The 15,831-nt window shown below is 37.6% G+C and overlaps 1 protein-coding gene and 1 pseudogene across 1 annotated transcript in view; one reads left to right on the top strand and one right to left on the bottom strand.

The window, feature by feature from the left end:
• The window catches only part of LOC127417038 (E3 ubiquitin/ISG15 ligase TRIM25-like), a 41,721-nt pseudogene extending 40,436 nt beyond the window's left edge, over nucleotides 1-1,285 (top strand).
• myo5aa (myosin VAa) overlaps nucleotides 1,175-15,831 on the bottom strand; it is a 141,262-nt gene continuing 126,605 nt past the window's right edge. The window contains exons 39-40 of the mRNA XM_051656695.1: nucleotides 3,082-3,162; nucleotides 1,175-1,327 (exon numbers count right to left, since the gene is read on the bottom strand). Of these exons, the coding sequence (XP_051512655.1) occupies nucleotides 1,175-1,327; nucleotides 3,082-3,162 (234 nt within the window). The remainder of the gene's footprint in view (nucleotides 1,328-3,081; nucleotides 3,163-15,831) is intronic.

Raw genomic sequence — 15,831 nt, 5'->3', positions numbered from 1 at the left:
ATAAACATCAATGTTAATGAAGTCAACAGAGCTCCAAGGTCTTTTTAAACAGGTCTAGGCTCTTTATGTGATATGGATGAGCAACTGGATATCCATGTTAGCTAGCACTGGAGAGAAAAATATCTGATTAAGCAATAAATAAGATATCCTAGCATCATACATATTCATATATTCATATATATATATATATATATATATATATATATATATATATATATATATATATATATATATATATATATATATAAAAGATTATACAGCCCCATGACGGTATTCTGGTTGTGACAGTGGTCTGAAAAGGCATTTGTGTTAGAATGAGTGATTTTGACTTTCTCTTTTTCTTCCATAACGTTCTATTCATTATGCAAAACATCCATTAAATAATCCATATTTTGGACTGAATCTCACAAAAACACACCCGGTCACATTTGACCCCCCAAAAATAAGAAATTATATTTTACACAAAGAAATTGAAGTCTCATTACTGTAATGTGAAATAAAAAAAAACATTACCATAATGCAAATAAAACCTCATTCATAACCATAATTTTACTTTAATTTGACTTCAGTTACTTACTGTAATGTCTACTATAATTCTCATTCTCAATAATGATTTCCATTAGATTCTCATTACTGTTATACAATAGAACTATTGTATTTGTAAATAAAATCAGAATAAGTTAAAGGCAGTTCAACAAATACAAACATGATGTATAATTACTTTACCATTTAAATAGTACATAATGTTTGTTTTTTTCGCATTAAAATAATAAGAATAAGAATTTTTTTTTGCATTACAGTACTACAAATTTGGATGGGAATTGTGCTTGAAATTGTCATCAAAATATTGTCAGAAAGTAAAAAAAAATCTTATTGGTCCTAAGAAATAAGGCTTACTTTTGCTAAGTCAAAATAAAATTCTAATTTTCTTCTTTTGATTTTGGGCTGAAATACGACCGATAGGATATATTCTTGTCAGGTTTTGTGAGATTCAACCTTTGGACAAACCAAAGTGATGCGTGAAGGAAAGAGCAATAAGAGGGATTGGTGCCAATGTCTGAATTGTGTTCTCTTTGAGTGTGTGGTTTGTTTCAGTAATTATTTTTTTATTTTCTATATATTTTAGGTGTCTGTTCATGTCATGTGATTGGCTGAGGTGAGGTGATTGACGGGTCTACACACGAGTGAGGAAGGCCAGATTTAGGCTGCCAGGGATCTGAATGGTTTCCAGGGCTAGGGAGGAGGGGTTAAATGGGAAGGTCACGGGGTAGATGAGTTTCGTGTCCATCAGCAGCTGAGGTGACTCCTTTCGATCCCGTAAACGTGTCTGACAGAAGAAAAGATGCAAGTCAGAGCATTCACATATAAACACACATACACTGAGATTCATATATTCATATAAACAGCAAAAGAACCAGTATGAGTTCAGGTAGGGCTGGGCGGTATGACCATATATACTGTGCAGTTTAGTTGTTTATGGTTGCCAAACAACATGATCATGCCACTGTAATATTGAATTAAATTGTTGTGCGTTAACAAGTATAACAGCTTTGAATGTGGCTCATCCAATCAGAATTGAGAATCTGAACTCTTATTTGTTTTTCTGTTTTGGGTCTTTTGTTTTTAACTCAAGTGTGAAGCTGTTTTATATATATATATATATATATATATATATATATATATATATATATATATATATATATATATATATACATATATAGTATACAGTATGAATATAGTACATATGCAGTATATATACACTGACAGCCAAAAGTTTGGAATAATGTACAGATTTTGCTGTTTTGGAAGGAAATTGGTACTTTCATTCACCAAAGTGGCATTCAACTGATCACAAAGTATAGTCAGGACATTACTGATGTAAACAACAGCACCATCACTATTTGAAAAAAGTCATTTTTGATCAAATCTAGACAGGCCCCATTTCCAGCAGCCATCACTCCAACACCTTATCCTTGAGTAATCATGCTAAATTGATCATTTGGTACTAGAAAATCACTTGCCATTATATCAAACACAGTTGAAATCTATTTGGTTCATTAAATGAAGCTTAACATTGTCTTTGTGTTTGTTTTTGAGTTGCCATAGTATGAAATAGACTGGCATGTCTTAAGATCAATATTAGGTCAAAATGGCAAAAGAGAAACAGCTTTCTCTAGAAACTCATCAGTCAATCATTGTTTTGAGGAATGAAGTCTATACAATGCTTGAAACTGCCAAAAAACTGAAGATTTCATACAAAGGTGTTCACTACAGTCTTCAAAGACAAAGGACAACTGGCTTTAACAAGGACAGAAAGAGATGTGGAAGGCCAGATGTACAACTAAACAAGAGGATAAGTACATCAGAGTCTCTAGTTTGAGAAATAGACGCCTCACATGTCCTCAGCTGATAGCTTCACTGAATTCTACCCGCTCAACACCAGTTTCATGTACAACAGTAAAGAGAAGACTCAGGGGTGCAGGCCTTATGAGAAGAATTGCAAAGAAAACTTTTGAAACAGAAAAACAAAAAGGAGTGGGCAAAGAAACACAGACATTGGACAACAGATAATTGGAAAAGAGTGTTATGGATCTTAACCCCATTGAGCTTTTGTGGGATCACTAGACTGTAAGGTGCGAGAGAAGTGCCTGACAAGACAGCCACATCTATGGCAAGTGCTACAGGAAGCGTGGGGTGAAATGTCACCTGAGTATCTGGACAAACTGACAGCTAGAACGCCAAGGATCTGCAAAGCTGTCATTGCTGCACGTGGAGGATTTTTTGATGAGAACTCTTTGAAGTAGTTTAAGTACATTTTTTTCAAATTGTAATAGTAATTTTTCACATTATTAATGTCCTGACTATACATTGTGATCAGTTGAATGCCATTTTGGTGAATAAAAGTACCAATTTCTTTCCATTAGAGCAAAATCTGTACATTATTCCAAACTTTTAGCCGCCAGTGTATATACACACATACATACATTGTGACATACAGTATACCATGATTTAAAATTACTTATACTGTGATATAACATTTCGTACAGTCCACCTTAGTATGGATGTATTTTTGACACATACCTGTATTGTTCTTATGAAGTTTACTGACACGCGCTCTTCAAATGCATTGACAGGTGTGTACAAATTCAGCACCTTCACAATCTGAACAGAGAAAGAGAGAGATGATAAGTGTGTGAGGAAGATAGGTGTGTGTCCAATGTAATTTTAATGGCTCAACGGTAGAGGCGGCATAAAAAATTCTGATCGAAGTAGACAGGAAAGATCTCAGGTATCACTTCCTAGAGTAATGTGCTCTAAGAAACGCTGTTGTGCAGAGGATGATGTAACAACCTCTTATCTGCCACTGGCTCCAGTTAATGCTAATAATCAGACTCAGGTTGCCCTTTTCCCTTCAAAATCCACCACCAGCACTTTTATGTTTGTGATATTCAGCTACTGGTGGTTCACACTAAAACACTAGACATAGTAATCTATCTACCTCCTTTTTGTTTTCGGAGTCAGTTCCATTTTCAATCATGCATCCTGTTGAAGAATAATATTAATACAAGAACTTAATACAAGAGCTTACTCCTCAGTACAACAAATAAATGTTGTTGTACGAGTAGTATCTCTGTAACTGGATATTTCACAGGACATTTACATTTATTTCAAGTAGGATTTCACATAAAAGTTATTTTACTGTGATAATGTCCAGTAATAAGTCAGCAATATGACAGTTATGTTAATTAAGGTTTGTATACAGTAACTTCACTTGTAAAATGATTGAAGTTATCATGTTAATGTCATAAATTGTTTCAGAAATTTTCTACAGTTCCCTTAATAAAATTTACAAAATTTCCACCAATATAGCTTATCACAATTATTATAATTTTATTACTACTTAAAGACAATTTTAAATTAATTTGAGGTCTTCTTCAAAGAATGTGTGGGACCAGTTTGGTGTTGTATGTAGTTTTGTTACAGTAAATAACAGAATACATTGTTACAAATGAATGTTATTTGAGTGAAATTATTTAAGGTGGTTATTTAAGAAACAGCAATGGCTGTTTAAATAGATGGTTGTTTCAGTTAGGACCACCTCCATCAAGTGTATACCTTTACTGACAGCTGAAGCAATCTGTTGGATGTTCTTGGCTCTTTCCACCCCCATGGGTAACAGAACCGATCCAGCAGAATTACATTACAGAATCAGAATCAGAATGATCTTTATTGCCAAGTATGCTTACACATACAAGGAATTTGTATTGGCGACAGAAGCTTCTAGTGCACAAACAATACAACAAGACAGAGATAATAATAATAATAATAATAATAATAATATATATATATATATATATATATATATATATATATATATATATATATATATATATACGTATGTACAATATACAAATACAAATATGTTATATACAGAAGCAAAGGACTGTATTGGCAGAAGAGGTATGGTATGTTGGATAAAGATAAATAGACTAAGCTGTGTATTGCACATAATTATTGCTCAGTGGTGCAGTTTTAACTGTTCATGAGATTAATAGCTTGAGGGAAATAACTGTTCCAGTGCCTGACGGTTCTGGTGTGTGGTGCTCTGTAACGCAGACCAGAAGGCAACAGTTCAAACAGGTAGTGGACTGGGTGAGTGGGGTCCAGAGTGATTTTTCCAGCCCTTTTCTTCACTCTGGAAGTGTACAGTTCTTGAAGGGAGGGCAGGGGGCAACCAATAATCCTCTCAGCAGTCCGAACTTTCCTTTGTAGTCTTCTGATATCTGATTTTGTAGCTGCACCAAACCAGACAGTTACTGAAGTACAGATGACAGACTCAATGACTGCTGAGTAGAACTGTATCAGCAGTGCCTGTGGCAGGTTGAACATCCTCAGCTGGCGAAGGAAGTACACCCTCTGCTGGGCCTTTTTCACAATGGAGTCAACGTGGGTCTCCCACTTCAGGTCCTGTGAGATGGTAGTGCCCAGGAACCTGAATGACTGAATGCTGTTTAGAATGGTGAGGGGGGTCAATGTTGGGGTGTTCCTCCTAAAGTCCACAATCATCTCCACCATTTTGTGCATGTTCTGCTCCAGGTTGTTTGACTACACCAGTGAGCCAGCCGTTCAACCTCTCTTCTGTATACAGACTCATCGTCATCTTGGATGCGGCCGATGACAGTAGTGTCATCTGCAAACTTCAGGAGCTTGACAGAGGGGTCCTTGGTGGTGCAGTCATTTGTATACAGGGAGAAGAGTAGTGGGGAGAGCACACATCCCTGGGGGGCACCAGTGCTGATTGTACATGTGCTGGAAGTTAATTTCCCATCTCACTAGCTGCTGCCTGTCCATCAGAAAGCCGCTGATCCACTGACAGATAGACATGGGAACAGAGAGCTGGGTTAATTTACTCCATAGGAGAGCTGGGATGATGGTGTTGAAAGCCGAACTGAAGTCCACAAAAAGGATCCTTGCATATGTCCATGGTCTGTCCAGATGTTGCAGGATATGATGCAATCCCATGTTAACTGCATCATCCACAGACCTGTTTGTTCGATAAGCAAATTGAAGGGGATCTACAAAGGGTCCAGTGATGTCCTTCATGTGGGCCAACACCAGTCTCTTAAATGACTTCATGACCACAGACGTCAGAGCGACGGGTCTGTAGTCATTAAGTCCTGTGATTTTGGGTTTCTTTGGGACAGGAATGATGATTGAGCATTTGAAGCAGCACGGGACTTCACACTGCTCCAGTGATCTATTGAAGATCTGTGTGAAGATGGGGGCCAGCTGGTTAGCACAGGATTTTAGACAAGTGGGTGAAACACCGTCTGGGCCCTGTGCTTTCCTTGTCTTTTGTTTTCGGAAGACACGGCACACCTCCTCTACACAGATCTTAAGTGCAGGTTGAGTAACAGGAAGGGGGAGGTGTTGATGTTTGTATGAAGTGAAGGTCAGAGCGGGTGTGGGGTGAGATTGGGCCTTTCAAATCTACAGTAGAACACATTCAGGTCGTCAGCCAGTTGTTGGTTCCCTACAGTGTTGGGGGATGGAGTCTTGTAGTTAGAAAATTGTTTCAGGCCACTCCACACTGATGCAGGTTCGTTAGCTGAAAACTTGTTTTTCAGCTTATCAGAATAGCTTCTTTTAGCCACTCTGATTTTAGTAACTGATATATGATGTAACAGTATCTGTGAGCTCGTCCAGATTGGTGTCTGCAGCCTCAAAAACACTCCAATCAGTGCAGTCAAAGCAGGCTTGCATTTCCAGCTCTGCTTAAATATTCCATCTCTTTACAGTCCTTACTACAGGCTTAGCTGATTTTAGTTTCTGCTTGTAGGTTGGTAGAAGGTGAACCAGACAGTGATCAGAGAGTCCCAAAGCTGCTCTAGGGACAGAGCGATATGCATCGTTTATTGTTGTGTAGCAGTGATCCAGAATATTTCTGTCTCTGGTTGGGCATGTAATGTGCTGTTTGTATTTGGGTAGTTCACGTGTGAGGTTTTCTTTGTTAAAATCACCAAAGAATAATAATAACTGAGTCCGAGTATTGTTATTTCGTGTCTGTGATTTGATCAGCCAGCTGTTGTAATGCTGCATTCATGCACGCATGTTGAGGAATATAAACACTCACCAGAATAAACGAGGTGGTACAACATGGTACAATATGGTACAGATTGTTTCATTTGCATTTATGTACATTAATGTATTTTTTATCATTTCTTGACACTTCATATAACTTAGGTGTCAGGGTTCATGGAGAAGGTAGGACTCAGTCTCAGACAGAATTGCAAATTAAGTACATTAATTTGTAGTGAAAGTCCAATCAGAAGGTGAAATGTTGAAATCAGGGTAAGTAAAACATAGCAAGTGTCACAAAACAGGAGATCACAGACTGAAATCATGACAAGATGTTAAAGGAATGTTGAATACACGTTAAGCTTAATCAACAGCATTTGTGGCATATTGTTGATTACTAACCCTAAAACAATGAAATGACTCAAAAATGAGAAAATAAGATTTTGTTGAATTATGTTTTTTTTTTTTTACAAATAATTGATTACTGTACTCATATGATAAAGCATACTGTAATAATTTCACCTGTAGTAAGTCAGTCTGTCCAAAAGCAACCTACGCCCAATAGCAGTGTTTTTCACGATAGAACATACAAGTCAATTAAATTAATGCTCAGTGATGTTTTAGCGAAGTGTGTGGAGTTTTCAGACGGTCCCTTAAACACCACAGGTGAATAGCCAACGGATATCAAACTTGCAACCAACTTTACCTCGCTAAACCAGAGACATTGCCTTTATGCTTTACAGAAAACAGTGAACACTGAGCTCAGAATTACTGTCAAAGTGATAATACAAGTGGATAATAAAAGTATACCAGTACCTACAATGCATGACATGTATGAGTATGACAGGTTGTGTTGTGTTTCACTGAATTCTGTACTGTACCCAGATAGCAAGATGTCGATTCAACGTCTATTTTTAGTTGTAATGGTCGGGATCAGTCGTCGATCTAATTTCAATGTTGAATCAACATTCAATATTTTGTCAGTTCATCAGAAGGTTGTTATCCAAAAACAGAACATACAGTGCATCCGGAAAGTATTCACAGCGCTTCACTTTTTCCACATTTTGTTATGTTACAGCCTTATTCCAAAATGGATTAAATTCATTATTTTCCTCAAAATTCTACAAACAATACCCCATAATGACAACGTGAAAGAAGTTTGTTTGAAATCTTTGCAAATTTATTAAAAATAAAAAACGAAAAAATCACATGTACATAAGTATTCACAGCCTTTGCTCAATACTTTGTTGAAGCACCTTTGGCACCAATTACAGCCTCAAGTCTTTTTGAGTATGATGCTACAAGCTTGGCACAACTATTTTTGGGCAGTTTCTCCCATTCTTCTTTGCAGGACCTCTCAAGCCCCATCAGGTTGGATGGGGAGTGTCGGTGCACAGCCATTTTCAGATCTCTCCAGAGATGTTCAATCGGGTTCAAGTCTGGGCTCTGGCTGGGCCACTCAAGGACATTCACAGAGTTGTCCCGTAGCCACTCCTTTGTTATCTTGGCTGTGTGCTTAGGGTCGTTGTCCTGTTGGAAGATGAACCTTCACCCCAGTCTGAGGTCCAGAGCACTCTGGAGCAGGTTTTCATCAAGGATGTCTCTGTACATTGCTGCATTCATCTTTCCCTCGATCCTGACTAGTCTCCCAGTTCCTGCCGCTGAAAAACATCCCCACAGCATGATGCTGCCACCACCATGCTTCACTGTAGGGATGGTATTGGCCAGGTGATGAGTGGTGCCTGGTTTCCTCCAGGCATGACGCTTGCCATTCAGGCCAAAGTGTTCAATCTTTGTTTCTCATGGTCTGAGAGTCCATCAGGTGCCTTTTGGCAAACTCCAGGCAGGCTGTCATGTGCCTTTTACTGAGGAGTGGCTTCCGTCTGGCCACTCTACCATACAGGCCTGATTGGTGGAGTGCTGCAGAGATGGTTGTTCTTCTGCAAGGTTCTCCTCTCTCCACAGAGAAATGCTGGAGCTCTGTCAGAGTGACCATCGGGTTCTTGGTCACCTCCCTGACTAAGGCCCTTCTCCCCCGATCGCTCAGTTTGCCAGGCGGCCAGCTCTAGGAAGAGTCCTGGTGGTTCCAAACTTCTTCCATTTACGGATGATGGAGGCCACTGTGCTCACTGGGACCTTCAATGCTGCAGTAATTTTTCTGTACCCTTCCCCAGATCTGTGACTCCATACAATCCTGTCTCTGAGGTCTACAGATAATTCCTTGGACTTCATGGCTTGATTTGTGCTCTGACATGCACTGTTAACTGTGGGACCTTATATAGACAGGTGTGTGCCTTTCCAGATCATGTCCAATCAACTGAATTTACCACAGGTGGACTCCAATCAAGTTGTAGAAACATCTCAAGGATGTTCAGTGGAAACAGGATGTACCTGAGCTCAATTTTGAGTGTCATGGCAAAGGCTGTGAATACTTGTGATTTTTTTATTTTTAATAAATTTGCAAAGATTTCAAACAAACTTCTTTCACGTTGTCATTATGGAGTATTGTTTTTTTTTAATTTTGAGGAAAATAATGAATTTAATCCATTTTGGAATAAGGCTGTAACATAACAAAATGTGGAAAAAGTGAAGCGCTGTGAATACTTTCCGGATCCACTGTACTGTACTGTATATTCAACGTCGGAATGAGGTTCATTCCTCAACATGTACCGCTGACCAATTTGGTCAAAATCTTAACGTTCGTTCTATGTTGAATCTTGGTTAGAGATGTTGGAGTTCTGCGCATGCGTGTTTTTGAATCTACACCGGGCCAACCGTCAGTGGATGCGCCGCTAGAAAAAGGTAAGCATAAAAGTTCTTTTATTCATCATTTTTATTCAAGTTTTGTCAGTCTATCATTGAATATCATTTTAGATTTGAATTGTTTTATCCCTCAGTGTTTTAAAAACATTCCCGCTTGGTAATTTTGTAATTAAACGCCCTATTTGCACACTGCCCAGTTTTCCGTGAGGCAGCCGGTAACTGAGGTCAATTTAGATAATTCACAATGTTGGACTCATTTCAGTTGTTGTAGATGGTCAACTTCAACATGATCAATTTCACTCATATTCTCTAAACTTTAACTTTAGTCCATAAATGTCCTTTGACACTGCGAGCCTGCAGTGGTGCCGCACAAGTCATACTGAGTCAATAATACACAAAGTGAATAAATGTTAAAACTGTCATTACTTTCTCAAAGACTGTGACTGTATTTTAATTTTAGGGACAAACCTTGTGGCATTTTCTGCACTAATGTTCACAGAGGTCCAAATGAGCAAAGATAGACATCTCAAGTTATCTTTATAATATTACAATTGTATGTCTCACAGCAATATAACATACATTGTCATCTGCTGTACCTATAAATTGTGTTTTACCTAAAGTATTAAATATGATGATTTTATGATTATTATTAGCTGTGGGACTGTTAATAATACTGCTTAATAATGTCAATTTTTTCTATTTCAGAGAGACGTCCAGTGCCTTACCCCTGTTTCATTTGCTTCATGCTTCAGGAGGTAATAGTTTTTAGACAATAACTTTTTTTTGCATTGTTGAAACTTTTCAGCTGCAATTTATTTAAATAAAATAAAAAAATAAAAATGTAGGGATTGTCTTTCCAGTAAATCCACCCCAAAGAGGCTCAAATACAGGATACAGTGGTATTCTTTCTGAGTATTGTATTGTAATGCCAAATATCTCAAGATAATGTTTGATATACTGTAGGGTGGAATTATAATTCTAGAATTTACATTCATAAGATTTGATTTTATTATGGAATGACCCACTGTTGAAATGCAGTTTCACTGTGATTGATGTCTTTTTTTTACCTTTAGGGAGGAATGTCTCAACAGAGCAAAATCAAAGTCTTTCTCATCATTGATCACAATTTTCCACCTTTGCAAGCTAATATGGTGCAAACCAAAAAACAGATGTCAATGGAAATAAATGTTGCCTGTACATTTACTGACGCACATACTCCAGAAAAAAACACTTCAAAAATAGTTTGTAAGCCTGCTGATCATTAACCCTTAAAAGGGCAAGAACATAAAAATACCTCAAATTCATTCATGAAAACAAATTAATTTATTGCTATTTTCTAACATATTAATTTTTATTAGTTTTTTCTTCAACATACTTCTTTTATTGGCAGTTTCATGAAAACAACATGTAAAAGGAAGGAACATTTGCTGTGAGGTCATTGGATTTCTCACAATGCTGCCATGTTACTTTAAATTAAGATTGTGAATTTATGCCACAGTTTTAATACAGAGTCACATGACCTTAGTATTTGTAGGGATTCTATTTTCAATTATTTTCACAGAAATTTGGCCAACGTACTCACTGCTCCTCGCTTCAGCTTCTCAAATGTTGTGTCGCCCAGGATACAAAAACCTTTATAGCAGTAGTGTCTAGTAGTAGTCTAGAGCATACGCTGTCTGCCCACCTATCTACCTTAGGATTTTGTGTATGCACACCTGACATAAGTGATGATACGTATGGCCACCAGAACGAGTAGTCTTTTGACCCGGAACTTTCAATCAACTAACGCGATGCCGCAGCACCGTTGAGTGACTTGTGTGTATATATACATTACTGTGCAAAATCTTAGGCACATAAGATGCTTCACGAAACATTTGTCTTAAGATGGTTATTTATATCTTCAGCTTTAGTGTGTCAATATATAAATGTTAGGCTCCCAAACATTACTTTTGCAAATAGAAAAGATTAGAATAGAAGATCAGGGAGCCCTGCAACAGATGTCATGGCCCCCACAAAGCCCCCCACTGAACACTGAGTCAGTCTGGGATTACATGAAGAGACAGAAGCAGTTGAGACTTCCAAGAAGCTTGGAACATCCTATCTGCTAACAACCAAGAAAAACTGTGTCCAGGTGTACCGAGGAGAACTGGTGCTGTTTTAAAGGCAAAGGTGTCACACCGACTTTGTATGACATTAAGTGATACATGAAAACTATTTATGGCATTATTTTTGAAGATATTCTCACTATGCAACATTTTTCACAAGTGCCTAAAACTTTTGCACAGTACTGTATATATATATATATATATATATATATTTTCAAGTGTAAAAAGATTCTCTCTTAATGCGCAAGGAGCAGTGGGAGTGCAACTGATGGCACTGGTAAGACAGACAGTCCGACTAAGCTGATTCACCAATCAGAACATTCATTTCAGACGCGATTAGATATTTGCTAACCAATAATATTTTCTGTTTCAGTAAGGGGCGGGACATTTCCAGCGTCTGATGCATAAACATCCCTGGAGTAACCATAATTTGAACTGCAAATTTATTTCCCTGCTCAATGTAAATGTATGTATATACATTTAAATGTAACTTGTGCAGTTAAACCTTGTGAAAATACAGCATGTTATTGCACCCCTGCTAGTTTCTGATGTTTTTTTTTTGTGCCATTTACTGCTGTCGGTGGCACCTTTTTCTCGTGATATCAAATAATTTCAATTAAGTAGGAACAAAAACAATTTCACTATACACAGAAAAGCACATAATAGTACACAAATAAAACAACCATTCATTTTTATGTAGGCTATATATGGTAATACTAGATAACTTGTTAACGTGAACATTACTACACTCTTATTAGCTACAATGCTTAACAGTTTATTGCATATTATGAATGAGTTTATTAGAGTAATAATAAATGATTAACAATTTTCATAGTAGCCTAATAAAAGGAACATTAATGACACCTATTAATTTAAATACATATTTAATATAAAGTACCATTCCACTGTTCTTAGTAGTGTACACTACACCATGCCAGCAAGAAACTTACCCTCATATACATTTTGTAAGTTCATGTGGGACTATAATTCCAACAGTCATCTTTCTTACACATTTTACATATGTATTGTATATAAATGTAAATTAATTTTAGAGATCAGGTGGGGGTTGGGTCTTTCATAAATTCACAGTATGCCCAGCTCTTCAGACACTACTACACCACTGCTGTATAGAGTTTTAAAGGCATCATAAGAATTGTTATAGTATTGGGAATACTTCTGTGACCAGATAAGATTTGATACTGAAGTGGGTAATATGGCAATTTTTGATTTGCATTTAAAAATAAATAAATAAATAAATTATTGCAGGTCTTCTGTTTTTCTGTGAGCCCCAGTTGAATGCCGAGGACTTACAGATGTTGGCCTTAACCAGTGTCAACCTGGACAGGCATCTATTCCAGTCCTACCTGCACCACACAAGACTTTTATCTGCTTTTATTTGGATGGCTGTCTACTTGCAAATTCTCTTCAAAATTAGATATATGCAAATATAACTTGAATTGCAAGAGCAAAGAACTTGATCCAGTTGCAGAGAATCTCTTAAGTTAAAGGAATATTTCACCCAAAAATGAAAATTCTCTCATCATTTTCTCACACTCATTCCATCCCAGATGTGTATGACTTTCTTTCTTTTGCAGAACACAAAATTTTTTTTTTTCAGAAGAATATTTCAGCTCTGAAGGTCCATACAATGCCAAGTGAATGGTGGCCAGACCTTTGAAGCTCCAAAAAGCAGATAAAGGCAGCATAAAAGTAATCCATTCGATTCCAGTAATTTAATCTGTCTTCTGAAATGATCCAGTTTTGGGTGAGAACAGACCAAAATGTAACTTCTTTTTCACTACATCTTGCCATTGCAGTCTCTAGGCATGATAATGATTTCTAGCTCGATTACACTTCCTAGTGCTTGACAAATGCACAGATTGCAAGATGGCGCTAGGAAGTATACTCGAACTTGAAATCATGACTGTTAATGAGGCTGCTGATGTCATGATTTATAATGAAAAAGGAGTTACAGTTGAAGTTAGAAGTTTACATACACCTTAGCCAAATACAATTAAACTTTTTCACAATTCCTGACATTTAATCGTAGAAAACATTCCCTGTCTTAGGTCAGTTAGGATCACTACTTTATTTTAAGAATGTGAAATGCCAGAATAATAGTAGAGAGAATGGTTTATTTCTGGTTTAATTTCTTTCATCACATTCCCAGTGGGTCATAAGTTTACATACACTTAGTTAGTATTTGGTAGCATTGCCTTTAAATTGTTTAACTTGGGTCAAATGTTTTGGGTAGCCTTCCACAAGCTTCTCACAATAAGTTGCTGGAATTTTGGCCAGCAAAACTGAGTCAGGTTTGTAGGCCTCCTTGCTCGCACATGCTGTTTCAGTTCTGCTCACAAATTTTCTATCAGAGTGAGGTCAGGGCTTTGTGATGGCCACTCCAATACCTCGACTTTGTTGTCCTTAAGCCATTTTGCCACAACTGTGGAGGTATGCTTGGGGTCATTGTCCATTTGGAAGACCCATTTGTGACCAAGCTTTAAATTCCTGGCTGATGTCTTAAGATGTTGCTTCAATATATCCACATCATTTTCCTTCCTCATGATGCCATCTATTTTGTGAAGTGCACCAGTCCCTCCTGCAGAAAGCACCCCCACAGCATGATGCTGCCACCTCTGTGCTTCACTTTTGGGATGGTGTTCTTTGGCTTGCAAGCCTCACCCTTTTCCTCCAAACATAACGATGGTCAATATGGCCAAACTGTTCAATTTTCGTTTCATTAGACCAGAGAACATTTCTCCAAAAAGTAAGATCTTTGTCCCCATGTGCTCTTGCAAACTGTAGTCTGGCTTTTTTATGGTGGTTTTGGAGCAATGGCTTCTTCCTTGCTGAGCAGCCTTTCAGGTTATGTCGATATAGGACTCGTTTTACTGTGGATATAGATACTTGTCTACCTGTTTCCTCCAGCATCTTCACAAGGTCTTTTGCTGTTGTTCTGGGATTGATTTGCACTTTTCGCACCAAATTACGTTCATCTCTAGGAGACAGAATGCGCCCCCTTCCTGAGCAGTATGATGGCTGCATCGCCCCATGGTGTTTATACTTGCATACTATTGTTTGTACAGATGAATGTGGTACCTTCAAGCATTTGGAAATTGCTCCCAAGGATGAAACAGACTTGTGGAGGTTCAAAAAAAAATTCTGAGGTCTTGGCTGATTTCTTTTGATTTTCCCATGATGTCAAGCAAAGAGGCACTGAGTTTGAAGGTAGGCCTTAAAATACATCCACAGGTACACCTCCAATTCAGTACACCTCCTATCAGAAGCTAATTGGCTAATTGTCTAAAGACACGACATCATATTCTGGAATTTTCCAAGCTGCTTAAAGGCACAGTTAAATTAGTGTATGTAAACTTCTGACCCACTGGAATTGTGATATAGTCAATTAAAAGTGAAACAATCTGTCTGTAAACAATTGTTGGAAAAATTACTCGTGTCATTCACAAAGTAGATGTCCTAAACGACCTGCAAAAACTCTAGTTTGCAAATATTAAATCTGTGGAGTGGTTAAAAAGTGAGTTTTAATGACTTCAACCTAAGTGTATGTAAACTTCTGACTTCAACTGTATACTTTGGTCTGTTCTCACCCAAAACGGATTGGATTGCTTTTTGGAGCTTCAAAGTTTTGGTCATCATTCACTTGCATTGTATGGACCTACAGAGCTTAGATATTCTTCTAAAAATCTTCCTTTGTGTTCTGCAGATAAAGGAAAGTCATACACATCTGGGATGACATGAGAGTAAATGATGAGAGAATTTTGGGTAAACTATCCCTTCAAGAAAAATGTAGATATAATTGTAAGAATATTGCCACTAAGGGTTTGCTTAACTTAAAGGGAAAACTCTCATTATTTCCCTCATGATATCCCAGGTATGTATGACTTTCTTTCTTGAGCAGAACACATTTGAAGAAAAATATCTCAGCTCAGTAGGTCCTTAAAATGCAAGTGGATGGTGATCAGACTTTTGAAGCTCCAAAAATCACAGTCAGCATAAACGTCATCCATCCATATTTAAAGTACTTTTAAGTACTTTTTAACTCTAAACCATCGCTTTCGGTCAGCAGCCATATATGCATTCACGAGAGCGCTGCGTACACGTCTCTCGTGTAATGAATTTGCGCTGGCATGTTACAGCCGTTTTTCTCTCGAGACATCCAGGATAAGCACACAAACGCACCATTGTGAGTAAACAACCAGATAAATACAGATATAAACCAAAAATCAATGAAGATTCTTTACAGCATTCCTCCTACTCAGCTGTAAACAGCGCTGCTCTTCCACGTGTCGCATGTACATCAGTTCTCGTGTGAACATGCCAATGCGATTCCATCACATTTGCATACTACTGCTGACCGGAAGTG

The sequence above is a fragment of the Myxocyprinus asiaticus genome, chromosome 26, assembly GCF_019703515.2.
Source record: "Myxocyprinus asiaticus isolate MX2 ecotype Aquarium Trade chromosome 26, UBuf_Myxa_2, whole genome shotgun sequence".
In the NCBI taxonomy this organism is placed as follows: domain Eukaryota; kingdom Metazoa; phylum Chordata; class Actinopteri; order Cypriniformes; family Catostomidae; genus Myxocyprinus; species Myxocyprinus asiaticus.
The sequence above is the reverse complement of the archived record's forward strand: the minus strand, read 5'-3'. Positions and strand labels throughout refer to the sequence as shown.